Consider the following 27,493-nt stretch of genomic DNA (forward strand, 5'->3'; position numbering starts at 1 on the left):
CTGAAGCGGTGATTTATCGCAGCACCGTCTCCCTCTCCATCTATTTCTTGTCAGAGGAGAAATTAGACTGGGATTTTTGGCCCACGTGTCCAGAGGGCACAAGATGCTGTTTGACGGAGCTACACACGTGTCAGAAATTGCTCTAAAAGACATTTCTCTCCAAGCGCGATGCCCGTGCTCAGGTGGTTTATCAGCATGCGCGACCTTTGGTAAATGCAGAGCTCTCTGTACACACTGTATATGTAACACATCCTGGACAGGGGCATCTCTCCTTGTATGAGATTTGGCTGCTCTCAGGGACCAAGACAGGGGCTTGACATGTGAATCTTTTCAAGAAAAGAGGTAGATCCCCTGGTTTGACTGAAAACAGGTTAATTTTCCTCGTGCAGTTACAAACCTTCCTTTTCCATCGCTCGTTATTTGGACTTAGTTTGAGAACAAGAGACACCAGCCCAGCACAGTTAATGTGTTTAATTGCTCTGCTCTGAGAGCCAAGGACACTCTGAGCTCTGCCCACAGGGGGGAGGCAGCGAGGAAGGGGATGGACGGACAGAGCTGGACTGACACCCACATTTATCAATTCGAGTATTCCAGCCCATTAGCATCATGCTGATTATTAAAGGAGAGTTGGGAACTTGCGGTTGGCTGTTCCGATCTCTCTGGGGTAGCTGGGAAGTTCAGTCGGGACGTTTAGTTGGGCCTTTTGCCATTTTGTAGAGGCCTCTGGGCTTTTCTGCCTCTTTCCCTCTTTTCTCTCTCTGGGATGGGCTGTGGGACCAGGTGCCGTTTCCTGGGACTGGCTGCTCAGCGTGTTCATGAGGAATTGCCTTGACTACCTTTTATTTCTATTATATATATATATTTACTAGCAGTATATTGGTATTTTGTTATTTTATTAAACCATGTTCATCTCAATCCCAGTTTCTCCCTTCCCTTTGGATTATCTCCCCTATTGGAGTGAGTGAGCGGCTGCGTGGTCGTATTGCCAGCTCGGGTTAAACCAGGACAGCACAGCCCACCATGACCTGCCAGTGCCATTTGCTCCTTGAAGACCAAACCCTGCACGCCCTGGGTGGACAGAAATCTCCTCTAAGCAAGTGTGGTGGTTTTAACCATGAATCTCAGCGTCCGTGCCTGTTAGAGCCACCCACGGCACAGCGCGGGGCTGAAAGTGCAACTGCAAGACCTGGTCAGGACCCAAGAACTGCAGACAGATGAAAAACTTGGCCCCATCTGCTACCGTGAAGTCATCTTTATCACCTGATTGCAAAGCCAGAGAGCTGGGAGAGCATTTGAATGGCTGCTGCTGCCGCCGCAGTGATAAATTAGATCACTTTGAGAGCACTTTAGAGCTGGGCAGAAAATTCAGTTGCTCTCCCTGCCAATTTAATCCTGTAAGTGGAATTAAAGCTTGCTTTAGCTGCACTCTCCAGCCACCAGCAAGTGTCCCTTGTGCACAGTCTCCGAGGGATTTATCTCTCTGGGAACTGTGTGTGTGTCAACCAGCAAAAAATGGGCAGAGCCTGCACAGCACCCAGGGGAGCATTGCAGGAACTGGAGCCCCTTTTGGTCTTAATTCCTCAGACGACTTGGACCTGGGTCTGAAAAGCAATGTTTGAGACGACCTGTTTTACTAATGCTACTGATAAAAATAGAGAAAATAATACAAAATATACAAACCCAATGTTGAAAGTCCCGGCAACTGGAGAGCCGGCAGCTGAAGTCCTGGACTGGATTCTCCAGCCAACTGGAGCTGGATTCAGTCCGTTACTGGCCCCAGTTCACAAGCCGGCAGCCGAAGTCCTGGACTGGACTCTGCAGTCAGCCGGAGCTGGATTCAGTCCGTCACTGGCCTCAGTTCACAGGAATGACTCGCAACGTCCTCTGCTAATGTTACCATAAGGAAACGGGGCAAGATCCTCGTGATCTCCCACTTTTATATGAAGTATCACATGAATGGGACGTTACACTCAGTTGGTCAGTTTTTGGTCACCTGTTTCTCGTTGCCCCTCTCGTGGTTGTCCATCCATCCTTATCAATGCCCTCGCATCCCATTGCTGTGTCTACCAAACATGGATCTGGCTTTCAGGAAAACGCAGTTAATATGAAGCTTTAGCTGACAGGCAAACCCACTAAAAGACAAACCTGGTTTTAACAAAACCAGGACAACTCCTCTGGTGGCCTCGGCCTTGGCCTTTCTGCTCCCTTGACATGAGGTGGGTTTGGTGTCGGAGGTGGTGGCATCTGACCGGGCATCTCCCATATACGGTGCAGGCAGGAGTGGGGTCCTCCCCGCCCAGAACGGGATGTGTTAACCTGTAACGCTCTCCCCTGCAGATGCTAAAGCAACGTGAAGCCGGTTCCAGGCTTTTGCTAAAGAGCTCCGCCTAATTTCTAGCCTAAATGTATTCATCAGCTCATTTGGTTTTGCTCTGAAACAGTTTTCGCATGTGGTATTTGAAGGATCCTGTGCATAAGGCACCTGCTTAACTTCAGGCAGTGTAAGAAGCACCAATACATTTGATAATTAAATGTTTGCTGCCACCTAATTGTCCCTTATTACACATATTCTTTGAGCTGAAAGCCTGTCTACTGGCACCCTCCCCAGAGCGCTGAGCTTCAAAGGCAGCCGGAGAAGAGTTTCTTTTCTTAAAGCACAGTATATATTTAAAATGGAGCCATCTCCAAAACTGTCAGGAAACGGATAAAGAAACAGAGAGAACAGCAGACCCAGCGGGCTAATTATAAACAGTCAAATATAGGAAAAAAGCAGATTGCGGCAAGCTGATCAAATGACAAGAGCAATACCACCGAAAGAGCCGGCACTTACCTACAGACACCAGAGCGCTCGGTCTGGGCTCTAATCAGAGTTTGCATCCGCAGATCTGAAAATCCGGCTGATCCGTGCTGTATCCAGAGATCAGCTGCAGTCATCAGCTTGACTTCAGCCTAGAACCAGAGATCTGGCCTCGCGAATGGGTTTCCAGCCACTTCTATGCTCAGGCTGCCTTTTTCCCGGGTACAACCCGGTTGCCGTTGCTGCTGCTCCGATGTGCATCGTGCCCTCTTGCAGCCATCCCAGGGGGAACGCGGAGCTTTGGATGAACCTGCTGGCAGCGCCGCAGCCACCTGGTGGGTTTGTGCTTCTCAATCACACATACTCGAGCAAACGGTTGCATTTGGCAAGGGGAGCCGTGTTTTCTCAGCTATAAATACAAATACATTCGAGGCAGTTGAGATCTTTTTAAAGCACGAGCAGCCTGCGTGTGTGTAAGCAACTCTATTTTCAGCTGCACCGCCAACTAAGAAAAGTTTTGTAGTACTTTTAGTCGAACTTTCTAGTTGTTATGTTTTCTTCTTTAGCCCCTCTTGAGAAAAATCAGGTTTACGCACAAATATGGGGGGGTGGTGATTGGGGAAGCTCATCTGAGCACGTCATGGAGAGCAAACCAAGTCCTGGTGATGGTGTCGATGGGGTTTCCGTAGGACGGAGAGTCCATGGAAAGGATGGGAGCAGCCGGCAATCCTGGGACGTGTTGCTATGGGGAATGGGATATATCTGGGATATATCTGCTTGATTTTCAGCATCCAGATCGGTGTTTGAGCGGTGCAGAGCAAGGTGAGACCTTCTGAAGGTGAGACAGCTCCTGCTGGGACAGGTGTCTCCTGCTGTGTGACTCACTCCCGTTTCTTGCCACGAGGACCAAAAACCGATGAGCTCATTGGAGGCGTCTGCTTTAGGACAGCCTAAATTTGGACAGCTGACTTGACAGCCCTAGCAATGCGAGTTCAGCTTCTGCATCCCTACAGGATGGGTGACGAGAGGCGCTGAGGCTTTGAAATTGGCTCCACGCAGACCGGGAAGCACAGCGCTCCTAAGGATGGGATGCAGCGGGATTAGCACATCTGTATTAGAAAATTAAACATCATTAAACATTAAACCACTCTGGGGTGTGGAGGCTAAACTGGAATGGTGGAGTTTGCATCTACGCCATTAAGATCTTTTTAGAGTAGGATGTCCCCACCTGGAGCCTCTTGGGAACGATCCCTCCCCTGCGCCTGGAGATGATTTGGGAGGCGCTGGCTTGCACGGCACAGCCAAAAACATATGAGAAACTGTGCAAACGCTGTAATACCGAGGATGACGGAGTCCCCGTGCCAGGGGATACCTGGCACTCCTCATTTTACGAGTCAAGATGGAAGCACAAAGCTGCATGTCAAGCAGGGGACTGGTATTTGCCAGGTTGGGAGCTGCGTGCTCCCTCTAGCACCCAAAACATGAGCATCATCTCCGTCGGATCTTTTAAAAGGCCCAAATTTTGCGAGTATCCAGTGGGAGCAACTCACAGTTTGGGGCTCTGCCTTTTGGTTGCAATGAGCCCCTCTTGTAAGAGCAGCAGAAATTGATTCTGGCCTAATTTTCTCACAGCAAACAGCAAAAAATCACCAATAGATGGTCTTCTTAGTACTCGCTGTCCCTTCCTTCAAAAGGAGCGTTTTGCTGCCCTCTCCCGTCAGCGCCGTTTGTAAATGGGATTTCAGGTCTCTGGTGGGAAGGGGATAAATCGCAGTGTGATGTTTGGGGGCAAAGTTTGGCACTGGGGGAGCTGCGGGGGTGGCTCCTGTGAGGAGACACCAGGAGCTGCCCCTTGTTGGGAAGAGTCGTAGAATTATAGAGGGATTTTGGTTGGAAGAGACGCGCAAGATCGCCAAGTCCAACCGTTAACCCAACATTGGCGCTAAACCGTGTCCCTAAGAACATCATCTACGCATCTTTTAAACCCCTGGTTGTACCAGCACCGGTGTGGCCGGCAGGGCAGTGACCGTCCCTGTGCTGGGACCTGGGGAGGCCAAACCGTGAATCCTGGGGGCAGTTTTGGGTCCCTCAGGACAAGGCTCAAAATGGCGGCACCAGAACCACCTCAGGGCTCAGAATGGCAGCACCAGAACCACCTCAGGGCTCAAAATGGGGCCAGAATCCCTTCAGGGCTCAAAATGGCAGGACCAGAATCAGCTCAGGGCTCAGAATGGCGGCACCAGAACCACCTCAGGGCTCAGAATGGCAGCACCAGAATCACCTCAGGGCTCAACATGGCACCAGAATCCCCTCAGGGTTCAGAATGGCACCAGAATCACTTCAGGGCACAGAATGGCAGCACCAGAATCACCTCAGGGCTCAGAATGGCGCCAGAATCACCTCAGGGCTCAGAATGGTGGCCCCAGAGGTGGCGGGATCACCTCATGAAAAGCCTTGAGGAGCTGGAGTGGAGTGAAGGGAGCAGAGCTGGTGAGGGGCTGGAGCACAATGTGATGGAGACTGAGGGAGCTGGGGGTTCAGCTGGAGAACAGGAGCTGAGGGGAGACCTTCTGATCTCTGAACTGCCTGAAAGGAGCTTGGAGCCAGGGGGGTCGGGCTCTGCTCCCCAGGAACAAGCGCCAGGAGCAGAGGAAACGGCCTCAAGTTGCGCCAGGGGAGAGTGAGGGTGGAAATTTGGGGTGATTTCTCCCCAAAGGGCTGTGGGTGTTGGAACAGGCTGCCCAGGGCAGTGCTGGAGCCGCCATCCCTGGAGGGGTTAAACACACAGATGAGGTTCTCAGCGACATGTTCAGCGCCAGTGTCGGTTTCACCGTTGGACTCTATGATCTTGAGGGAGTTTTTCGGCCTCAAGGAGAGGTTGAGGTTGGAAATTTGGGGTGAAAAACTCAAAACGGCGGCCCCAGAGGTGGCGGGATCACCTCACAATAAGAGAGACATTGAGCTGCTGGAGTGAGTTCAGGGGAAGGGGCTGGAGCACAATGTGATGGAGACTGAGGGACCTGAGGAAACGGCTGCAAGTTGCACCAGGGGAGGGTGAGGGTGGAAATTTGGGGTGATTTCTCCCCAAAGGGCTGTGGGTGTTGGAACAGGCTGCCCAGGGCGGTGCTGGAGTCGCCATCCCTGGGGGGCTGGACAGACTAAGTTCTTAGGGACACGGGTTGGTGGTGGAGTTGGTTGGGTTATGGTTGGACCCCTCTAAGTGTTTCTTCCACAGCAAACGATTGTGCGACGCTGCGGAGCCGAGAGCGGGACGGGCGGCGCTGCCCGGGCCCGGCCCCTCCGCCCTGCCCGCCGCCTCCATCCCCATGGAAACTCCGACCGCCCCGGGCGGAAAGGGCCGGCCCGAGAGGGGACAAAGGAGCGCGGGGAAGCGCCGGAACACGGCGGGCGAGCCCGGGCGGAGCGGCCCCGGGAGCCCGGCGGGGGGGAGGTGGAGCGAGAGGCCGCGGGGCAGCGGGCTGACGTGCGACAAGTGGCCGCAGGCGGTGAGGGGAGGCCCGGCCGGGCTGCGGGGAGCGGCGGGGCCGGGTCGGGACAGCCGGGAGGGTGGAGGGGACGCGGGCAGCGAGAAAACAGCGAGTTGCTGGAAGTGAAAGAGCCGGACGCGAGGCCTGGGAGCCGCCGCGGCTCCTGCGGACGTGGCGCCGGGGGGACTGAGTGGTAGACGGGACCTGGGTTACCAGGCAAATCCTACGGGTGGGGGTTGGTTGGTTTGTTTTTAAAGAAAAGAGGTAAAGCCTGAAACATACAGTGGGGGAGAACGGCAATCTGCGCTTAAATAAGTCATTTTGGGTGAAAAACACTACTAATGTTGGGGGGCGGGAGGTAACCTGATGCTTTGTTAGATTGGCATTCCTTGGAGGAGAGGAGGCGTTCCACTAAAAGCATAATATTAAGTTTCCAAAAGTCCTATAGGGTAGTAAATTATCTTATCTTCTGCTGCATCCCTGATCACGGCTCATGTTTTTCCCATCTGCAGAAAACTCTTTGATCCTGGAAGGCAACTGGGGGCCAATTTGCACCTTTCTGGGACCTTCTGCAACTGCTTCACTCCCATCACACTGTGATGTTTCTGATCTCAAATACGCTGCCCTACTGAGTTCCACTGCCATCTCTTCCCACAGAAATGGGTGTCTTGGCGTCCTCCAGCACCAAAATGAACCCTCCTGCGTCCCCGCTGCTCGCTCCAGTCTGTGCCCTCCTCCTGTGTCACGAACGGAGGTGACGGGGATGGTCAGTTCAGAGGGTTATTGAAGCTACAAAGACGTGTTGTGTTCAGCGAGGAGCGTTTGGTGCCCGTGAGCGTGTCCTTGTGCCGCACGAGCGTGTGCTGGGACGAGCACGGGGGAGGCGACGGGGCTTTGGTGGCACCCGGAGCAGTGGGGCTGGTTGGGGGGTACATTTCCAGCAGGGTGGCTGATCAGGGGGTGCACTTGAGGGGTGCACTCTGAGCAGTGTGACTAATTGGGGGGTGCACCCGGAGCAGTGTGGCTGGTCAGGGGGTGCATTTCCAGCAGGGTGGCTGATCAGGGGGTGCATTTCGGGGGTGCATTTCCAGCAGGGTGGCTGATCAGGGGGTACACTTAAGGGGTGCACTCTAAGCAGTGCAGCTGATTTGGGGGTGCACTCTGAGCAGTGTGACTAATTGGGGGGTGCACCCGGAGCAGTGTGGCTGTTTGGGGGGTGCACTTGGAGCAGTGTGGTTTATTTTGGGAGTGCATTTCCAGCAGGGTGGCTGAGCAGGGGGTACACTCGAAGGGTGCACTCTAAGCAGTGTGACTAATTGGGGGGTGCACTCGGAGCAGTGTGGCGGATTGATTGGGGGGTGCACTTGGAGCAGTGTGGCTGATAGGGGGTGCACTTGAGGGGTGCACTCTAAGCAGTGTGGCTGATTTTGGGGTGCACTCTGAGCAGTGTGACTAATTGGGAGGTACACTCGGAGCAGTGTGAAGGATTGATTGGGGGGTGCACTTGAGGGGTGCACTCGGAGCAGTGTGACTAATTGGGGGGTGCACTCGGAGCAGTGTGGAGGATTGATTGGGGGGTGCACTTGAGGGGTGCACTCGGAGCAGTGTGGCTGATTTTGGGGTGCACTCTGAGCAGTGTGGCAGATTGGGTGGTGCTCTCTGAGCAGTGTGACTAATTGGGGGGTGCACTTGGAGCAGTGTGGCGGATTAGGGGGTGCACTCTGAGCAGTGTGGCTGATTTTGGGGTGCACTCTGAGCAGTGTGGCGGATTGGGGCTGCACTTTGAGCAGTGTGGCTGATCAGGGGGTGCACTTGAGGGGTGCACTCTAAGCAGTGTGGCTGATCAGGGGGTGCACTTGGGGGGTGCACTCTGAGCAGTGTGGCTGATTTTGGGGTGCACTCTGAGCAGTGTGGCTGATTGGGGGGGTGCACTTGGGGGATGCACTCGGAACAGTGTGGCAGATTGGGGGGTGCACTTGGGGGGTGCACTTGGAGCAGTGTGGCAGATTGGGGGGGTTCCTTCTTCCTCTTCCTTCCTTCTTGTTTCCTTCCTTCTTGTTTCCTTCCTTCTTCCTTCCTCCTTCCTTCCTCCTTCCTTTTCCTTCTTCCTTCCTCCTTCCTTTTCCTTCTTTTCTCCATTGGTGCTTTCCAGCTTTATCTAAGGTTTATTATGTGTCACGTTTTAAGCGCAGCCTTTGTTCACCCCGCGGGCTGGTATGTGCTGACTTTTCCCCAGGCCCTGCTGGGATTACAGCGTGTTGCTCCGCACAGTCACTTCATTTCAAGGATTATCCATTTACCGGGTGTCTCTTGCAGCAGGAAGGGGTTTGTCTGACACAAGTTAATCCCGGGCCTTCCTTCCCACCCCTTCTAGCTGCGTTTTGCTTCTCAAGAAGCCACAAACCTTGCAGGTACTGTTTTGTCTAAATAAACCCTTTCTTCTCAGCGAGGTGACAAATCCGCTCCATTTTGCAGATCTCTAATGTCTCCGCATTACCCTTGGATCCCAGCAAAGTGCAAACTGGACCTTCTCTTGCAAACATTCTGTGTAATTTATAGTTGCTTTTGGTAAATATGAGCAGAACTTTACAGCTTAACATTTTAGCAAGTCCAGTTTACCAAGCAGTATATTAAAAATCATACAACTTTATACTTCTAGGTGATTCGTTATATTCAGTATGCGTTTACTTAAGCAAAATGATTAATATTAAATTGGGCTCATCCACTGACCTGTCAGTAAAACCATTGCCATACAGCTCACTTATTTGGCAGGGAGAGCTCCAACTGGGCTCATCCAGGCTGTTGTATTTCTGTGCCTTTCATGTTTATCCCTAATTAACAGCGCGTTTGTGGTTAACGATCCTCCAAAATTCCCGCAGTTTAGAAATGCAAAGTGTGTTTATTCACAGCCGGGAATCCTGTCACAGAGTCAGATCAATTGTTCAATAGCTCAGTGGATATAAAAGGATGTTTCCTGTTGTTACGATGTAATTTTTCTCCATATAGAAAAACATTAAACCCTTGATTGACAGCGTGTTTAAAATAAAGACATGATAGCTGCTTTTTCTTCTGTTTCTCCACTCGAACCACAGGTCTCTGCTTTCCCGATCGCTGCCGTGGTCGTAAGCCAAATCCTCTTTCATCTTTATCTCTCTTGGATGCCGTGATGCTGCCGAGCGAGGCGCCGCAATTAACTCTGCTCCAGGGTTTCTCTCTGCCCCCGGAGACGCTGCAGGAAGGTGCCAGAGCTGCAAACACGAGCCCGCATCCAGGTTTTTGCAGCATCCCCGTTGCCGAGCGCAATGTAGATCACCCCCAGCATCACCGTGGAAGAAAGGGCTGCGTGGAGATGCTGGTTTGCGGGGGAGATCGATCGGGGCGCGGGGTTTTCGTGGGGCGTTCAGACCCCCGGGCGCCACGCGCGGGTTTTCCAGTTCTGGTTCCGACGCTGCCGCTGTGGGGAGGTCTCTGTGGCGCAATGGACGAGCGCGCTGGACTTCTAATCCAGAGGTTCCGGGTTCGAGTCCCGGCAGAGATGATCTCCAGGCAGGTGTCTCTTTTCTTTTAATGCCCGTTGCTTTGTAGGTCCCAATCTGTCACATTTATAACACCCCCGAGGGATTTGGAGGGGCAGATAATGACTTTCCACCACAGCCTCTCTGCAGATGATGTGTAATGGTGCTGAGCTCCTTTCTAAGTCATCTCTCCATCACATTCCCCTTTCCTCGTTCCTTTTGGTATCTCCTGAATAACCGGGTGTTTTAACCCTCTGCTGCTCGCGGGTCTCATCTTTGGTACCTTCTTAAAGAAAGTTCGGTGCTTTCCAGTAGAAATCAGGTGCTTGGGCAGTTTAGAGCCTTCTGTGGATGTTTCCTGTGATAAACGCAGTTGTTGTTTTCAAATGTGTGGCAAAAAAATAGGTCTATATTGTGAATTTCTACCATATAGAAATTCTTTGTAAATGCTCTTATTTTGCATGGTTTTACTTTGCTGGCGACCACCCCCACACCCCTGTGGGTGTTCGCCTTCCCAAGCAGCAAATTGACTCTTTTTTCCCTTTAAAACAGGTGTTATTAGTGTATAAGTTCCCATGTGATGTAAAGACTGGAGATGCAGAACAGGGGCGTGGCCAGCGGAGGGGGCGGGGCAAACGAGGGGCGGGGCAAAGGGGCGGGGCGGCTCCTCAACTGCACCCCAAGGGCTCCCAGTACAGACCAGTGAGGAGACCGAGACCCCCCGAATTCATAAAAATGGATGTTTTGACCCCAAAATGTCATGTCGTGACTCTGCTTTGGGAGGTTTTGGGGGCACTTATGGGGCAGAGGGGAGTTCCCCGAGGTGACTCCGCCCCTGCAGCTGAGGCCCTGCCCCCTCCTGAGATGTGTGCCCTGCTGGGGGCGTGTCTTGTCAAGGCCCCGCCCCCTTTAGACCACACCCTCCTCCATTTCACCCAGCTGGGCTCCTGCAGGGGGTGTGTCCTATTTGAGGCCACGCCCCCAGTTCCGCCCCTCTCAGTCTTCCGCCCCCAAAGGGGCGTGTACCAGGCGAGCCCCCCAAGCTCCCCCTCCCGGGGTCCCTCCAAACTCTGGGAACCCCCCCAGACCTGCCCCCTCATTCCCTGGAGCAGCCCCCTACGCACCATGGACCCCCCAAATTGGCCCCCCCACTCCCTGGAGCACCCTCCACAGGGGCTCCCCCTAAACCCCAGGGACTCCCCTCAAGTCCCCCCGAGCTGAGCACTGGATCCCAAAACTGGGGGTCACTGGAGTGATGAGGGTGTTTCCCATAGGCAGCAGTGGCCCAGTGGATGGGTCACTAACCCCGTAAACAAGGCGTTGAGGGTTCGAGTCCCAGCTGCGCTGAGTCCCAAGAAGCGCCTCCGAGGGCAAGTGCTGCCCTGGTTAAAGCCTCAAAACATGGACAGGGCCAGAGTTCGGTTGTGGTTGGGCTGATCCCAAGCGCCTCTTCCAACTGAAATGATTCCATTCGATTCCATTCTGAGCCCTTGGATCAGAGGCCTTAATCCTTGTGAAAGCTGCTGCCCTGCCCTGCCCAGCCCAGCGGGGCTGTTACCGGTACTGAGCTGCTGTTGACTCACGAGGATGGACCCGTGGGCGGGTGACGAGGGCTGGGGAGAGCAAACTCCAGCTGGGAACATCCTTTGACTGGCTCCTGCACAGAAGGGAATCCCAGAATGTGAGGGGTTGGAGGGCCCTGGAAAGCTCATCCAGAGCAACCCCCCCGGAGCAGGAACACCCAGATGAGGTTACACAGGAAGGTGTCCAGGCGGGTTGGAATGTCTGCACAGAAGGAGACTCCGCACCCTCCCTGGGCAGCCTGGGCCAGGCTCTGCCACCCTCACCCCAAAAAGTTGCTTCTCATCTGCCAGCGGAACCTCCTGTGTTGCAGTTTGCACCCATTGCCCCTTGTCCTGTCCCTGGTGACAACCTGTCCCTGGTTGTCACCAGCAGAGCCTGGCTCCATCCTCCTGACACTGCCCCTTTCCATCCTGATCCCCAGCAATGAGTCCCCAGCTCCAGAGCCCCAGCTCCCTCAGCCTTTCCTCACACGGGAGATGCTCCACTCCCTCCAGCATCTTGGTGGCTGCGCTGGACTCTCTCCAGCAGTTCCCTGTCCTGCTGGAGCTGAGGGGGGGACACAAGATTCCAGGTGTGGTCTCCCCAGGGCAGAGCAGAGGGGCAGGAGAACCTCTCTGACCTACTGACCACCCGCTTCTAACCCACCCCAGATACCACTGGTCTCCCATCCAAGCACTGACCGGGCCCGACCCTGCTTAGCTTCCCAGATCAGATGAGATGGGGCGTTCTCAGGGTCCTATGGCTGTATATATTATGTATATGTATATATATATGTTCCCCAAGTATATCCTGATAGCATCTGAACTCAAGGGCAGAGTAGAGTGGCAGGAGAACCTCTCTGACCTACTGACCACCCCCTTCTAACCCCCCCCAGGTCCCATTGGCTTCCTGGCCACAAGGGCCCAGTGCTGGCTCATGGTCCCCCTGCTGTCCCCAGGACCCCCAGCTCCCTTTTCACTGCTCTCCAAAACAGGGTCTAAAACTTGGTCTTTCCTAATGTGCCAGCACCCCTGGCCCTGGGGCAGGAAACCTCATTACAAATCCCACAGAGAGAACTTTGTTTAAAACATCTTTTATTTAAAGAACAGCGGGAAGGTCGTGAGGGCGGCGACGCGGGCTGGGAACGGTGCCCCGCGCTCAATTCCTGCGCGGCATCTTGTCAGGGTAATCCTGGAAGAAGTCGTTGCACATCATGGCCATACAGGCCAGGAAGATCACGTACTCTTGGAAATCCACCTCGCTGTCGCTGTTGTTGTCCAGGTCACTCATGAGCTTCTGTAAGTTTGCCTCACTGGTTTGTTTCTGCCCGAGGAGGGGGAAAGAGAGGGTTAAAATGGGACTTTTGCATCTGTGAGTCCCCGGATGTGGGAACCTGCCCCACACTTACGCTGAAGCTGGGCAGCTCCTTGGTGAGCAGCTCCTTGAGCTCCTGCTTGCTGAGCTTGTACTTGTCCCCCTCCTTCCCCGAGTACTTGTGGAAGGTGGAGACGATGGAGGCCAGGGACAGCTCCAGGGGAGACGCCATGGGGACACCAACCAGCCTGGAGGCACCAACAGCACAGGGAGGTGAGCGCAGAGCTCAGCGTCTCCAAACAACCCTGTGCTGGGGGGCCACACTCTCCCCCAGCCCCCCAGATCATGAAGCCCCCCAGATCCATCACCATTTCCTCCCTAATTTCACCCTCCCGCCAGTGTCGCCGTGCTGGTAATGGTGCTGAGCAGCGTCCAGGGGGGAGAACATGGGGGAGGCAGCAGCCCCCTCCCATAGCCCGGCAGGGAAGGCGCACACACACTTTCCCAGCTCTCGGAGGTGAAACGCAGCCACGCGGGGGAAACCTCCAACCCCGCTGCCGGCAACATCTGTCGGCAACATCTGCCGGGCCGGCGGCGCAGGGGGAACGGAGCGTTGTAGGGAAGAAACCGACTCACCGACAGCTCGAGCGGAACAGGCGAGGACGGGCAGGGCGGGAGGCGAGCTGGTGCGGGGCCACGGCATTTATAGCCCCGCCCGGGACACCTCCCTCGCTCGCCGGGGGGACGGCGCCAGCGCCGAGCCAGCGCCCCTTTGGGCATTGGCTGGCAGAGGAGGAGAGGGACCCCTGGGAGCAGCCCTGGCCCCCCAACCACCCTCCCCATGCACTGCTGGGGGTTAGGGAAGCAAAATGTGTCCCCAAGGGACCAGGACCAGGGACTGTGACCAGGACCACCCCTTGGGGACATGGGGCGAAGCGACGGCTGGTGATGCCGGCATGGGCTGGGACGCGGCACGCAAAGGTTTTGGCAGCACCCCCGGGGGTGTCTGGAGCTGCACAAACCCCCGCAGGGTTTGTCCACGGCTTCTCTGTTTCGCTGGGCTTTGGGTGAGGTTTTTCTCTCGACTGCAAGCAATTTCTGTTTCCTAATAGGGAGGGCAGCGCGTCACAGCACCCGTTGTGTAACGGAGCACCATTTCGGTGTCTGCGTGTCCCGGACACGTGTCAGCGGCCGCAGGAGAAAACCAGGAGCTTGCAGCCCCCGCAATGGGACAAACTGGCTCATCATCACGGTGCGAGGGCTGGCAAACACCCCGGGTGTCCCCAAGCCTGGCCGAGCCCCCTGGGGACACCAGCACCTGCTGCTGGGGGATGAGAGCGAGGAAAACAGGGTACAGAACCGCGCTCTGGGATGCTCCGGTGCCAAACCCCACCAAACGCTGCACAGCGTCTCCCCACATCGGGTGCTCCTTTAAGGACCATTTTGGCAAAAGAAACCAAACCCAAGCCTGAACCTCAGCTCATTAAGAACCAGATGCAAGCTGGTTTAAATTAGGGGGGGGGGGGGGGGGGGGGGGAGGGGGGGGTTTATAAAGAGGGGAAGGGGGAGGATGAGGGACCTGGGGATGGGTTTTTCACTGCCATGCAGGGATCCAGGTGCTTTATAAGGGCTTTTTGAACGTGGGGTGGTTTCTCTGGGGTTCCGGGACTGTTGGAGAGCAGCTGCAAACCAGCCTAGACCTGCCAGGACCTGCTGTGGGGGCGGGGGGGGGTGAGCCCCAGCTTCCTGGTAGGATGACATGCCCAGGTAATCACTGTGTATCTGCAGCTCCCCGCTCAACCCAGGGGTCCCGGTGACCTCCTTTGGTGCAATTCATGGGCTCATCTGCATCCCATGGGGACCAAGGGTCTCCTGTGGCTCCAGCTCTTTCCCATGAGGACGGGGAACATGCTCTGGCTTTTGTGCACCTTGCATGTTCCCACCTGGTTCCTCCACGCCAACTTTCTCTACCCAAACCCTTGGGGCAGCTTGTGATGGCTGAGCTGGGCTTAGGGAAGCTCGCGAGCTGGGCTTAGGGAAGCTCGTGTGTTTTGAGCTCCACATGCCCTGAGCTGGGCTTAGGGAAGCTCGTGTGTTTTGAGCTCCACATGCCCTGAGCTGGGCTTAGGGGAGCTGGCGAGCGGGGCTTAGGGAGGCTCGCGAGCTGGGCTTAGGGGAGCTCGTGTGTTTTGAGCTCCACATGCCCTGAGCTCCTCACGGAACCAGCAGGAGCAGGTTCGGGGTGGAAAGTCCAACAACGTCGCTGAGCTGGTTTTGCACAACCTTTATATCTGAAAAACGCCTCCCGGGGCTGAGCCGCGCCATGGAAAATCCCACGGAGCTGGAGGAAAGCGTGAGTCACCCTCTGCCGCCCAACCCGCGGCGCACAGCACCCTGGCCAGGTTTGGCAAAGCTTTTATTGAAGCCTGGCAGTGGGGTCACTTCTTGCGGGGCTGTTTGGGGGGCCCGTCCTGGAAGAACTCGTTGAAGCCCATGGTGACGCAGGCCAGGAAGCAGGCGTACTCCTTGAAGTCCACCTCGCTGTCCTTGTTGTGGTCCAGGTCGTTCACGAGCCTCTTGAATTCAGCCTCGTCCATTTGTTTCTGCCGTGGAGAAGGGGTTTTGGGGTGCGGGGGTGAGTTGCTTCCCCATCCAGCCCCGTTGCTTACAAGGAAGGGTATAAAGAGCCTGTAGTTCCCTCCCCCTACTTTGAAGAAGGGTTTTCTTTTTGCCTTTAGAAATGCAGGTGGTTTGCCCATAATGGGGTCGTGCTGGCACGTCTATGGCAAATATGACTCCGCATCATGAAAACGGCTACAAAAATTTCTCCTCCCAATTTAAACCACAAGCCGGAAGGGGAAGTGGGGCTTAAAAATAACAGGATTAAAACCAATTGAAACTGGAGCATGATTTTCTTTGCCAAGCAAAATATTTTGGTGGCTTTAAGAAAGCCAAGTTTCCTTTAGGTCTGAGCTGGGGTCCTCCTGGTCTTGTCCCTCCTTGTCCCCAGGGTTTGGGACCACCATGGCTCACCCTAATTTGTACCGTGCTATAGGGGAAGAGCCAAGGCTGTTTTGGTCCTGCCCCTCCAACACCTCCCACCCGGGCATCTCCGAGGGACGCAAAGGGACGTGTCCCCACGGCCACTTACACTCCCGAAGACGGGCAGCTCCTTGTTCAGCAGCTCCTTGAGCTCCCCCTTGCTGAGTCTGTACTTGTCCCCTTCCTTCCCCGAGTACTTGTGGAAGGTGGTGACCATCACGGCCAGCGCCTGCTCCAGGGGATACGCCATCGCCAGCTTCTGGAGGGCAGAGCACCGGGGATGGGGTGAGCCCAGGGTGGCGATCACCCAATGAGGGGTTGGAGGGCCCTGGAAAGCTCATCCAGTGCAACCCCTCCGGAGCAGGAACACCCAGCTGAGGTTACACAGGAAGGTGTCCAGGCGGGTTGGAATGTCTGCACAGAAGGAGACTCCACACCCTCCCTGGGCAGAGCAGAGGGGCAGGAGAACCTCTCTGACCTACTGACCACCCCCTTCTAACCCCTCCCAGGTCCCATTGGCTTCCTGGCCACAAGGGCCCAGTGCTGGCTCCGCCCACAGCACCCACTGTTCACAGCTGGTCTCCCATCCAAGTACTGACCGGGCCCGACCCTGCTTAGCTTCCCAGATCAGACGAGATGGGGCGTTCTCAGGGTGCTCTGGCTGTATATATTACATGTACATATATATATATATATATGTTCCCCAATATATCCTGATAGTATCTGAACTAAATTCATTTTTCAAGGGCAGAGCAGAGGGGCAGGAGAACCTCTCTGACCTACCGACCACCCCCATTAACGAGTTCACCCCTCAGTCACCCCATCCCCCCACTCTGCCCCAATCAACCCACAATACTGTAGAGTGGCAGCTGCAACCCCAGCACCCCTTGATGATCGGGGTGAATCGCAGCAGCACGGAGCTGCGGGACGGGTGATGCGGGAGCGGACACTCACCAGGTCGGTGCAGGTGCGGTGAGCAGCCGGGGTGCTGCAGCCCGAGCGCGAGGGGCATTTATAGCCCGGCCGGGGTGGCGCCGGCCGCGCAGCCCCCGCGCAGCCCCCGCGCCTCCAGGCTTTCCCAGCAGCTCCACGCAGGTGGTTTCGCCTGCGCCCCATTTTTGCCTAACGAACTGTGTGATCACATTAGCGAGAGGTGGGTGGGTTTGGGTGCTTTTGGCCCTGCTAAGGAGTCTGGGGACCAAGGGAGCAGCCAAGGGACATCTGCAGGGACTGCGAAGGGCTGGAGCATCCCTTGGGGCTCCCAGAGAAAGCCGGTGACCAGCCCACATCCCCTCCTAAGCCATCACTGCAATGTCCCCCACACCGCTGGCTTTCTAGGTGTCCCAAGCATCCCCATTCTGGTGTCCCCAATACAAACCATCTCTGTTTGGGGAGGTGACAGCAGCTTTACTTGTGCCACAGGCTGGGGCTCGGTGCTGTCTGGTCAAGCCTTAGCACAGCGGTCATTGCAGAACATGCTGGGGCAGCCCAGGAGGTCCAGGAGCTCCTTGAAGTCCATCGTGTTGTCCTTGTCCTCCAGGTCCTCCAGCAGCACCCAGAAGCTGCGCTCATCCAGTTGCTGGCACAGAGGGGTCAAGGACATTGTTCACCGGCCACGGCATCAACCGCAACACGTGTTGGCGGCAGATGGGGAGGAACGAGCCTTCCCTGACCCTCTCAGTGGTGACATGAGGATGCTGGTGGGGGGGAACGCCTGGCTTTGGTCCGCACATCCCAGTTCTATTTGCATTGCTGCCCCCTGCAAGGGCTTGTGGTGTTTGGAGGAGGGAACCAGGGTGAATCCTCACCTGGCAAAACCCAAGGTGGCCTTGAGCATCCTGAGCCAACCTTTCAGTCTCTGGGGATTGCAGGGGAACCTGTTTTCCTTCTCCCAGGGTTGTGGTGCCTGTGGGGGAACATATTTGGGGTGTTTTCTGAAACCTTACAAACCTTGTGCCACGTGGGACCTGGAGGTTGCTGCACTACCAGGGCTGGGTTAGCAGCAGCACAGGGTGCCCAGAGCCGATCCTGCTGGGGACACGGGTACAGGACCGTGGGCTCGAGCTCCCTAAATTGGGGCCACCCGCAGAGCCTGACACCTCTCCCCCTGTCCCACAGCCCCACGGCATCTTGCTCCCATATGGTGCTGTTGCAGAGCGCCCCAGGGCTTTCCAGGGGGAGCACCCATGGGTGCAGCCGCCGAGCACACAAACCACCGCCTGCCCATGCGGATGCCTGTGCAACACTCTCCCCTGGACACACCAACGTCCTGCACGCCCGCGCCCTGCGGCAGCTCCTCCCATGCCCTGGGCTCCTCATGAACCCCTGTTTGCTGTGTCCTGCACGCCCATGCCCTGCAGCAGCTCCTCCCATGCCCTGGGCTCCCCGTGCACTCCTGTTTGCTGTGTCCTGCATGCCCATGCCCTGCGGCAGCTCCTCCCATGCCCTGGGCTCCCCGTGCACCCCTGTTTGCTGTGTCCTGCATGCCCTGTGGCAGCTCCTCCCATGCCCTGGGCTCCCCGTGCACCCCTGTTTGCTGTGTCCTGCATGCCCATGCCCTGCGGCAGCTCCTCCCATGCCCTGGGCTCGCCGTGCACCCATGTTTGCTCCGAGCAGCTCTAGGGTGGGAAATAACATGCCCAGCTCAAACCAGCACCAGCGTGGCGGTTGCAGGTGCTCGGAGCCCCAGCCCGGCTGCTCGGGTGCTGCAGGGAAGCGTGAACAAGGGGGGGGACATCCTGAATTGATTCTGAGCACTGCAGCCCATCCGCATCTACAAATGAAAGGTGCTGGGGGCCGGTTGCCCCTCACGCTCCAGGTCACGTCTGGAGATGCCGAGGCTGCGGGATCACTGGGGTTCCGTGTGAGCGGCACCCGCCGAGCCCCGCTCGCCCCATCGCCGGCGCGGTGAGTCACAGCCCTGCCCACGCATGAGGATTCCTGCACCGTGACTCAGCGCGCCCTGCCCCACCGCGCCATCGCCCACGGGGCACCCCCAGTTTGCCCGGGACCCCCGGCGCTGCGGGGCAGGGGAAGGTGGGCAGCACCGGCGGGGGGACGGGAGCAGCCGGGGATGCTCCTGCATGGCGGAGGGAGCAGCAGGGTCAGCGGGGAGCATCTGGCTGGGGGAAGGGGTCTCAGCTCCACAGTGCTGCCGTCCCCCTGCCATGGGAGTGGGGGGCACGGGGGGCAGCGCCATGATGGCAGGCCCAGCGCCAAGTCCCCTCCCAGTGGAAAATCCCCAGCAGGCGCTGAGGCTGCCGGGCCGGGCTCTCCGCCAGCACCGTGGGCGTCCCCAGGCGCCACAAGCCGAGCGGCGACGCGGTCCCCGCCGAGCGCTGCCGGCCCGCGGCGTCCCGGCACACGCGGCGCCACGGAGGTTATCCCAGCCTGGGTGGGGGTGTGGGGTGCACTGAGATGCAGCACAGGGGTTGGGGTGCCCCAAGATCCTCAGGATCGGGGTGGCCATGTCCTTGGGTGCACAAACATGGGGCTGTGGTCTCAGGCAGCTCGGACCCCACGTGGGGACATGGACAAGGTCCCCCAGGATGTGTGGCCATGTCCTTGGGGTGCACAGACTTGGGGCCGTGGTCCTTGGGGTGCACAGACATGGAGCTGTGGTCTCAGGCTGCTCAGACCCCACATGGGGACATGGACGAGGACACCTGGGATGTGTGGCCATGTCCTTGGGTGCACAGATGTGGGGCTGTGGTCCTTGGGGTGCACAGACATGGGGCTGTGGCCCCAGGCTGCTCAGACCCCACATGGGGACAGGGACAAGGTCCCCCAGGATGTGTGGCCATGTCCTTGGGTGCACAGATGTGGGGCTGTGGTCCTTGGGGTGCACAGATGTGGAGCTGTGGTCCTTGGGGTGCACAGACATGGGGCTGTGGTCCCAGGCTGCTCAGACCCCACATGGGGACACGGACAGGGTCCCCGGGCCATGCAGCAGCGGTGTCCGCGCCCTGTGCCCCAGGCAGCGTTTTGGGGCGCTGCAGGGCTGCTGGGGTGCTGGGAGGCCAGGGTGTCTGCTGACACCTCGTGGTGGCTCCATCGCCCCAGGGAGCTCGTCCCTGCGAGGCCGGAGGGCTGGGACCGACGTTGTCACCAGCCCAGGCCATGCGGTGAGCGGGTGGGTGACATGGGACAGGGCGGCCCCCCGCATCCCTCGGTGCACACAGGCTGGGGGGCGCCCCCCGGGAAGGCAAAGCCTCAGCGTCACCCGCTGCTCCTCCAAACTTTATTGCTGCAATAAATAACCACAGTGGTGGCGCCCGGAGGGGACCACGCGCTCCCCCAGCCCCGGGGACCAGAGCACCAGGGAGCGCAGGCAGGACAGACCCTTCACCGGCTTGCGCGGGGGGAAAGGCAACTTCTTCCCAAGGACACCCCCAGTGTTGAGGGTCAGCTCCGAGGGGACAGGGGGTCCCGGTAGTGACGGGTTTCTGCCAGCAGGGCTGTGCCCCAGAGGTCTGAGAACAGGCAGAATGTGTCCTAGATGAGGGGAAGCCTTTCCTTTTGTATCTTGCCCGGCAGCCCGGTGAGGATGGGGCTTGTTTTGGGGGGGATGAGGGCAGGGATTGTGCGGGACAAGGAGGAGCCCCCTGAGGCTGCCATGGCCGCGCACCCCCAGCTCCCACCCGCAGGGTCTGCCCGCCCGGTCGCATCCTGACATGGCTCAGCTCAGCCAGCGAAGCCGCGGGGACACCGGGGCGCACCGGGGTGAACCGGGATACACTGGGGTGCACCGGGGTGAACCAGGATACACCGGGGTGCACCGAGGTGAACTGGGGTACACTGGGGCGCACCAGGGTGAACCAGGACAGGCTGGGGCTCAGGACCGGGCTCAGCAGCGGGAGAGGCGAGAAGCGGGGAGCTATGGAGAAGCAGGGGCTGAGCCCGGGGGGCTGTGCCCATAGGGGGGTCTGGGTGCCGCCGGCTACTTGGTGAGCTTGACGCTCTGCTCCTGCTGGCGGATGATCTGGGCGATGGGGCTGGCGATGCCGCCTATCAAGGTCCAGTACTCCTCGAAGCTGATGCGCCCGTCTTTATTCTCATCCAGGTCGCAGATGAGCTTGTCGGCCGCTCGCCGGTTCCCGGTGTCCTGTGGGGAGACAGAGCGGCGCGGCTCACACCGGGGCGAGCGGGGCGCAGGGTGGGACCCCCCGCGAGCGGGAAGAGTGGGACCCCCGGCCCCAGGCTCACCGTCAGCATGTGGTTGAGCTCGTGGCTCAGCATCTTGCGGAACTCCTTCTTGGTGATGCGCCGCGGCTTCTTGCAGCAGCAACGGTGGCTGGAGTACTTGTCAAAGTTGTTCACCAGCACCTGGACGGCCCATTCCAGCTCCGTGCATTGCTCCATCGCTGCTTGTGGTCACCTGCGGGGACAGGGGTCAGGGACAGGCGCCGCGGGACACCCCGTATGGCCATGCTGGGGAAAATGGGGGTGGAAGGGCAGGCGGCGTGCTGCCAAAGCCATCTCTTTGGGCATGCATGGGGGTCTCTGGTGCCACCAGCCCTGGGGTCACGGCAAGCCCGCGGGCAGGCAGAAAGCATCCTCCACCATGCCGGTGTCCCCGCGTCGCTGCTCACACTGGATCACCCCAACAAACCCCAGCACTGCGCCGCCCGCACCGGCACGACACCCGCCCCACACCAACCGCCCCACCTGCCCCCCGGGCGGCCGCCCCCACGCGTAGGCCGAGGCGGCAATTATGGCGCTGGGGCCACAGCCGCTGGTTCCCAGGGCTCATTAGGGAGGAATGGGGCTGGGAGACGTGCGGCGGGACCAGGGCAGGAATTACCGGCCAGCCTTCCTCTTGCTTCACGGCTCCGGGAACACCCCGCCGGGCAGGTCTGGACCTGCCCAAGCCCCCCACGAGCCCAGCCAAGGGCGTCCCTCGCACCCCGGGGTCCAATCCTGCCTGTTTGCTCAATGTCCAGGCTCCCTCTCCTGGCTCCGTGGCCCTGAGGCTGCCCCAAGCCAGGAAGCTCCTTCCTATGGACCAACCCAACAGGATGGTCCCCGTCACGGGGTCCAGCATCCACATCCCGGGCAGAGACGGAAACGGCGTCACCTTGTCCGGCCTTGGCTCTTTCCTGCCCCGGCGGTGCTGGGGAGGGGATGAGCTGGGGCGTGGTGCTCCCTGTATTTTCACTGATTTACACCAGGGGTGTTGTGCCGGCTGCCCCAGCAGGGCTTGGGGAAACCAGCGGGGCGGCACCCCAACCCTGACCTTCCCCACTCCAGGAGCATCATCCGTGATGCCCCCGGGACCAGCCCCGTGCCCAAGCCTGGCTCACATCTGTCCTTTGTACCAACCCCCCCACTTCAGCCCCAAGACAAAGACATCAGGGTGGTGGAAAGAGACACAAGACAGCTCTGGGCCTCCTGCACTTGTGTGTCTCATCATGGCTGGGTGCCCTCCTGAGCCGTGCTTGTCCCATGTCCCCGTGTCACAGCTCAGAGCCGTTGTATCGTGGGAGTGGGGACGGTCACAGAATCACAGAGTTTAAGTGGAACCTCCTGTGTTGCAGTTTGCACCCATTGCCCCTTGTCCTGTCCCTGGTTGTCACCAGCAGAGCCTGGCTCCATCCTCCTGACACTGCCCCTTGCCATCTTGAGCCCCAGCAATGAGTCCCCCCTCAGGCTCCTCTTGTCCAGCTCCAGAGCCCCGGCTCCCTCAGCCTTTCCTCACACGGGAGATGCTCCACTCCCTGCAGCATCTTGGTGGCTGCGCTGGACTCTCTGCAGCAGTTCCCTGTCCTGCTGGAACTGAGGGGCCACAGCTGGACACAAGATTCCAGGTGTGGTCTCCCCAGGGCAGAGCAGAGGGGCAGGAGAACCTCTCTGGACCCAGCTGGTCTCCCATCCAAGCACTGACCAGGCCCGACCCTGCTTAGCTTCCCAGATCACACAAGATGGGACGTGCTCATGGGGGCTATGGCTGTATGTATTTTATATATATGTATATATGTTCCCCAAGTATATCCTGATAGTATCTGAACTAACTCCTTTTTTCAAGGGCAGAGCAGAGGGGCAGGAGAACCTCTCTGACCTACTGACCACCCCCTTCTAACCCACCCCAGGTCCCATTGGCTTCCTGGCCGCAAGGGCACAGGCTCGCAGGGTGCTGGGCGCTGGGGTGGCTCTTGAGCAGCCCCATTGCTGGCAGGAGGTCCCACCACGAGCTGCGGTGCTCGGCACAGCCACGCACCAGACACCTCCAGCTCCAGCCCGTCATCCCAGGCCATTCATTACCAACAAAAATCAATCAGCGGCACCCAGGCCAGAGCACTCACTGCACACCCACCCCCTGACCCGCTGGGTCCCCACACGCAGACCCCACATCACCGGTTCCCCACCACCGCACCCAGCCCGTCCTCGGGGCATCGCGGCTCCTGCTCCCACGCTGACTCACGGCACCGGCACGGCCAACGTGCACAGCCCCACCACGCGCCCCCAGGGCCAGCCCAGGGTACCGGGACATCGTCACCGTGGCGGGGTGCAGGGGTGCTGGCACGGCTATGGCGGGGCTGGGCGCCGGTAGGCGGGACGGGCAGGATGGGGCTCGTCGGCCGCTTGGCTCCTGCTGCCGTCCCCGCTCTTCTTTCTCCTCTTCCTCTCCTTCCTCGCACACTCAATGGCACCAGCACCCTGAGCTGGACACAGCGCCGGTGCTCCTGCCCACAGCTCCGGCACCGCCGGGGGAAATTCCCCCTTTCCACGGGCCAGGCCCCACCGGCCACCCCCGGTGCTGGGCTCTCGTGGGTCGATGGACGCTGCCAAACCGTGTGCCGGCCCACCTGCCCCCAGCCCCGCTCCCCCGGTGCTCCCCGGGCAGCCGGGGGGTCCCGTCCCCCGGCCCCGCGCGCGGCGCCGCCGGAGGGCTCGAGGGGGTTTCCACCACCCAACCTGCAGCAGCGCGTCCTGACGCTGCTCCTGGTTGAATATTCAACCCAAAGGTCCCGATTTGTCCTTCCCGGAGCCTCACCTGGCCCCGTCCGGGAGTCCTGCTGCGTCCGTCTGTCACCGATTCGGCGGCGAGGGCGGTGGGAACTGGTGACGCCTGCTCTCTGCTCACCTTGCACCCATACCCGTGGGGCCCAGCGGGGCTTTTAAAGAGGCTCCCGCCCCTCCCTGACGTTCCCAGGGCGTTCCCAGGCTGGGGCTCACCTGGGAAATGGCTCCTTGCGATTGCGACACCCACGACAGGTCGTCAGGAGCGGGGACGGACCCACCATGGGCTGCAGCTCCGTGGGGCCATGGGTGGCGTTTGGGGGCCGCCCCGCGGGACCCCGGGGGCTGGAAGGGGTCCTGGTGGTGGTGGTTCCCTGGTTTTGCAAACCCACTGTGATCCAAACACCCACCGGCCGAAAATCCGGCTCCCCCATCCCACGGCACATCCCCAAACCCCTCGTGTGCACCCAGCACCGGCAAGGCCGGCCCGTTGGATCTGGTGTGTATAAATTGGGCGGAATCATTTATTTGAACTAAAACCACTCATTCTGAAGGGTGAAGCGCTGGCTCGGGTCTCCGTGATACCACGAGCCCCAAAAGCACAAACACCAGCGCCAAGCGGGGCCGTATGCAGCTCTCAGCTCTCTCCAGATGCCCTGGCACAGATAAGGTGCTTTTCAGCTGGTAGCTGTGCTTGTAAACTCACATCCATAATTAATTGTCCCAGCAAATTGTAGCCCTGGATGTCTACTGGAGCGATGGCGCAGCGATTTGGTGCCGAGATTAGATACGGGCGCTATTGGGAGCTCCATATTTGGAGGTGCAGGAGGTGCCACCTGCTCGGAGGACCTCGGGGATCGTCATCCCGGAAAAGGGCGACGTGTGTCATCTCAGCTCTGCGGTGGCTTCTTCCTAATCTCGGTTGGGAGGAAGCAAACCCGTCCGCGGCCGAGATGCTCCGCTGTCGTTGATGCAACATCCCAGGAGGGTGGGAATCCTTCCCCGAGCCTGCAGGCAAACAGCTCACCTCTGAATCACCGGCTTTCATTACTCTCCTCTGCCTGGCAGATGTCACAACCGCATCCAGGCACTTATTCTTCCAAGGCATCCAGGGCGTGTGCGTGTGCTCAGAGCAGCCACGTACCATCCAAGCCCATCGCCAGACATTTCCCAGACGTTTTGATTGCCCCGGTGACGTTTGTCTCTGCCCTGATCCCCACCAGCTCTGAAGGGTCCCATGGAGCGGTTCGGCTTCTCACGGACGGGCTCTGCCCCATGGGACCCTTTGTAGAGGGGGGGACACTGAGCCCTGGCTTTGGGGGTCTTCAGTGTCCGTCGCAATGTGCCCAGGGATGTCACGGTGCCCAGGGATGTGGTGGTACCAAGGATGTCATGGTGCCCAGGGATGTGGTGATACACAAGGATGTCACAGTGCCCAAGGATGTCACGATGCCCAGGGATGTCATTGTGCCCAGGGACGTGGTGGTACCAAGGATGTCATGGTGCCCAGGGATGTGGTGATACACAAGGATGTCACAGTGCCCAAGGATGTCACGGTGCCCAGGGATGTGTGGTACCCAAGGATGTCACGGTGCCCAGGGATGCGGTGGTACCCAAGGATGTGATGGTACCCAAGGATGTCACGGTGCCCAGGGATGCGGTGGTACCCAAGGATGTGATGGTACCCAAGGATGTCATGGTGCCCAGGGATGTGGTGGTACACAAGGATGTCATGGTGCCCAGGGATGTCATGGTGCCCAGGGACGTGATGGTACCCAAGGACATCACGGTGCCCAAGGATGTCATGGTGCCCAGGGATGTCACAGTGCCCAAGGATGTCATGGTGCCCAGGGATGTCACGGTGCCCAGGGATGTGGTGGTACCCAAGGATGTCACAGTGCCCAAGGATGTCACAGTACCCAAGGATGTCACGATGCCCAAGGATGTCACAGTGCCCAGGGATATCATGGTGCCCAGGGATGTCATGGTGCCCGGGGACGTCATGGTGCCTGGGGATGTGGTGGTACCCAAGGATGTGGTGGTACCCAAGGATGTGGTGGTGCCCAGGGATGTCGCGGTGCCCAGAGACGTGGTGGTCCCATCCCTGTGTGGCCGGCACTGACTCACCAAAGGGCACCAACCGCCCCAGCATGGGCTGAGCCATTCCTGCCACTCCGAAGCCTTCCCAGATCAAACAGATAGTTATCGGGATGGCTCACGCCGCAGGAATTGCCGTCCTCTCGACAGCACAATGTCACGCCGCGGAGCTGATCGCCAAACCAGAAGGAGGACCCAGGAGTCCCACAGCACATTCCCAGCCCGGTGCTCCCGTTCCCCCTCCTTCCATCGCTCCAACCACTTGACACATTTCCTGTCTCTAATTAAATGCACACCACACCTTTCTGCTTAATTTCCATGTATTTATTTCCAAGGCAGGAACAATAAATAGTCATTCTCATTGTGAAATCCACCCCAAGGTGAGAGGAGACAGAGGGCGGCCCGTGGCCGAGCCGCGGTGCCGGTGCGGCCTCGCCGGCCGCCAGTCCCGGCTTCCATCACATTGCTCTGGCTTTTGGCTCCATTTGGGTTCGTTCATCCTTTTTTCATCCGCAAAGCACAAGGTGCCGCTGAGGAACCCGCACCCTCTTCCTTTTTGGGGTCTCCATCCCCATCGCACCCCTGGGGAGCTCAGCAGGAGCCGCGTTCCCATTCTACATGGCACAACTAGTCTTAGTGGGCGTCCTACACCCTCTCAAGCCCATTTTCCACCCTGCATAGCCTGAGCTCATTTCTCCACCCCAACAAGCCACCACTTTGTAGCATTTACTGTTTTCTAATTTGCTGTAATTACACAGAAATCCCATGCTTTCCCGGAACAGGTGAGTCTGCTGCTGGCCGCACGGCTTCCAGCTCCTATTGAGTCCAGCATTTCGGGGTCTCCTCTGAGCTCCCAGTCAGCCCAGAGCCCTTGGGGTCCCCAGCTTTGCATGGGGGTCCCCGGCTTTGCATGGGGGTCCCCGGCTTTGTGTGGGGGTCCCTGGCTTTGCTTGGGAGTCCCCAGCTTTATATGGGGGTCCCTGCCATGGGGACCACTGGGAACAAACCACCCTGGGCACTGGGCACCTGCACAACCCTGCGCACACCCTGACACTGTGCACACCCTGACACTGTGCACAACCTGACACTGCACACACCCTGACACTGTGCACACCCTGACACTGTGCACAACCTGACACTGTGCACACCCTGACACTGCGCACATCATGACACTGTGCACAACCTGACACTGTGCACACCCTGACCCTATGCACAACCTGACACCGCGCACACCCTGACCCTGCGCACACCCTGACCCTGTGCACAACCTGACACTGCGCGCACCCTGACACTGTGCACACCATGACACTGTGCACACCCTGACCCTGTGCACACCCTGATCCTGTGCACAACCTGACACTGTGCACACCCTGACCCTGTGCACACCCTGACACTGTGCACAACCTGACACTGTGCACACCATGACACTGTGCACACCCTGACACTGTGCACAACCTGACACTGTGCACACCATGACACTGTGCACAACCTGACACTGTGCACACCCTGACCCTGCGCACACCCTGACACTGTGCACAACCTGACACTGTGCACACCCTGACACTGTGCACAACCTGACACTGTGCACACCCTGACACTGCGCACACCATGACACTGTGCACACCCTGACACTGTGCACACCCTGACACTGTGCACACCCTCACCCTGTGCACACCCTGACCCTGTGCACACCCCGACCCTGTGCACACCCTGACCCT

General features: G+C 58.4%; 3 protein-coding genes across 3 annotated transcripts; all 3 read right to left on the minus strand.

Moving 5' to 3' along the window:
- Positions 1 to 12,521: 12,521 nt before the first annotated feature.
- LOC308050893 (protein S100-A4-like) lies at positions 12,522 to 12,909 on the minus strand (the record flags this gene model as incomplete). Its single annotated transcript, XM_080361108.1, has 2 exons — positions 12,522 to 12,686; positions 12,772 to 12,909. The coding sequence occupies 2 exons, from the start codon at positions 12,907 to 12,909 to the stop codon at positions 12,522 to 12,524; spliced, it is 303 nt and encodes a 100-aa protein (XP_080217234.1).
- A 2,206-nt stretch (positions 12,910 to 15,115) lies between these two features.
- Positions 15,116 to 15,997, minus strand: LOC308050946 (protein S100-A4-like; the record flags this gene model as incomplete). The annotated part of the gene is made up of 2 exons (XM_080361173.1): positions 15,829 to 15,997; positions 15,116 to 15,280 (listed from the first exon to the last, which is right to left on the minus strand). Exons 1-2 carry the CDS (start codon positions 15,967 to 15,969, stop codon positions 15,116 to 15,118), a joined length of 306 nt encoding a protein of 101 aa, XP_080217299.1. The 5' UTR covers positions 15,970 to 15,997.
- Positions 15,998 to 20,658: 4,661 nt separating this feature from the next.
- On the minus strand, positions 20,659 to 21,080 carry S100A16 (S100 calcium binding protein A16; the record flags this gene model as incomplete). The annotated part of the gene is made up of 2 exons (XM_080361193.1): positions 20,659 to 20,823; positions 20,925 to 21,080. 2 exons carry the CDS (start codon positions 21,078 to 21,080, stop codon positions 20,659 to 20,661), a joined length of 321 nt encoding a protein of 106 aa, XP_080217319.1.
- Between the last annotated feature and the right edge of the window lie 6,413 nt (positions 21,081 to 27,493).

The sequence above is a fragment of the Nesoenas mayeri genome (genome assembly GCF_963082525.1).
Source record: "Nesoenas mayeri genome assembly, chromosome: 30".
Taxonomy (NCBI): Eukaryota; Metazoa; Chordata; class Aves; order Columbiformes; family Columbidae; genus Nesoenas; species Nesoenas mayeri.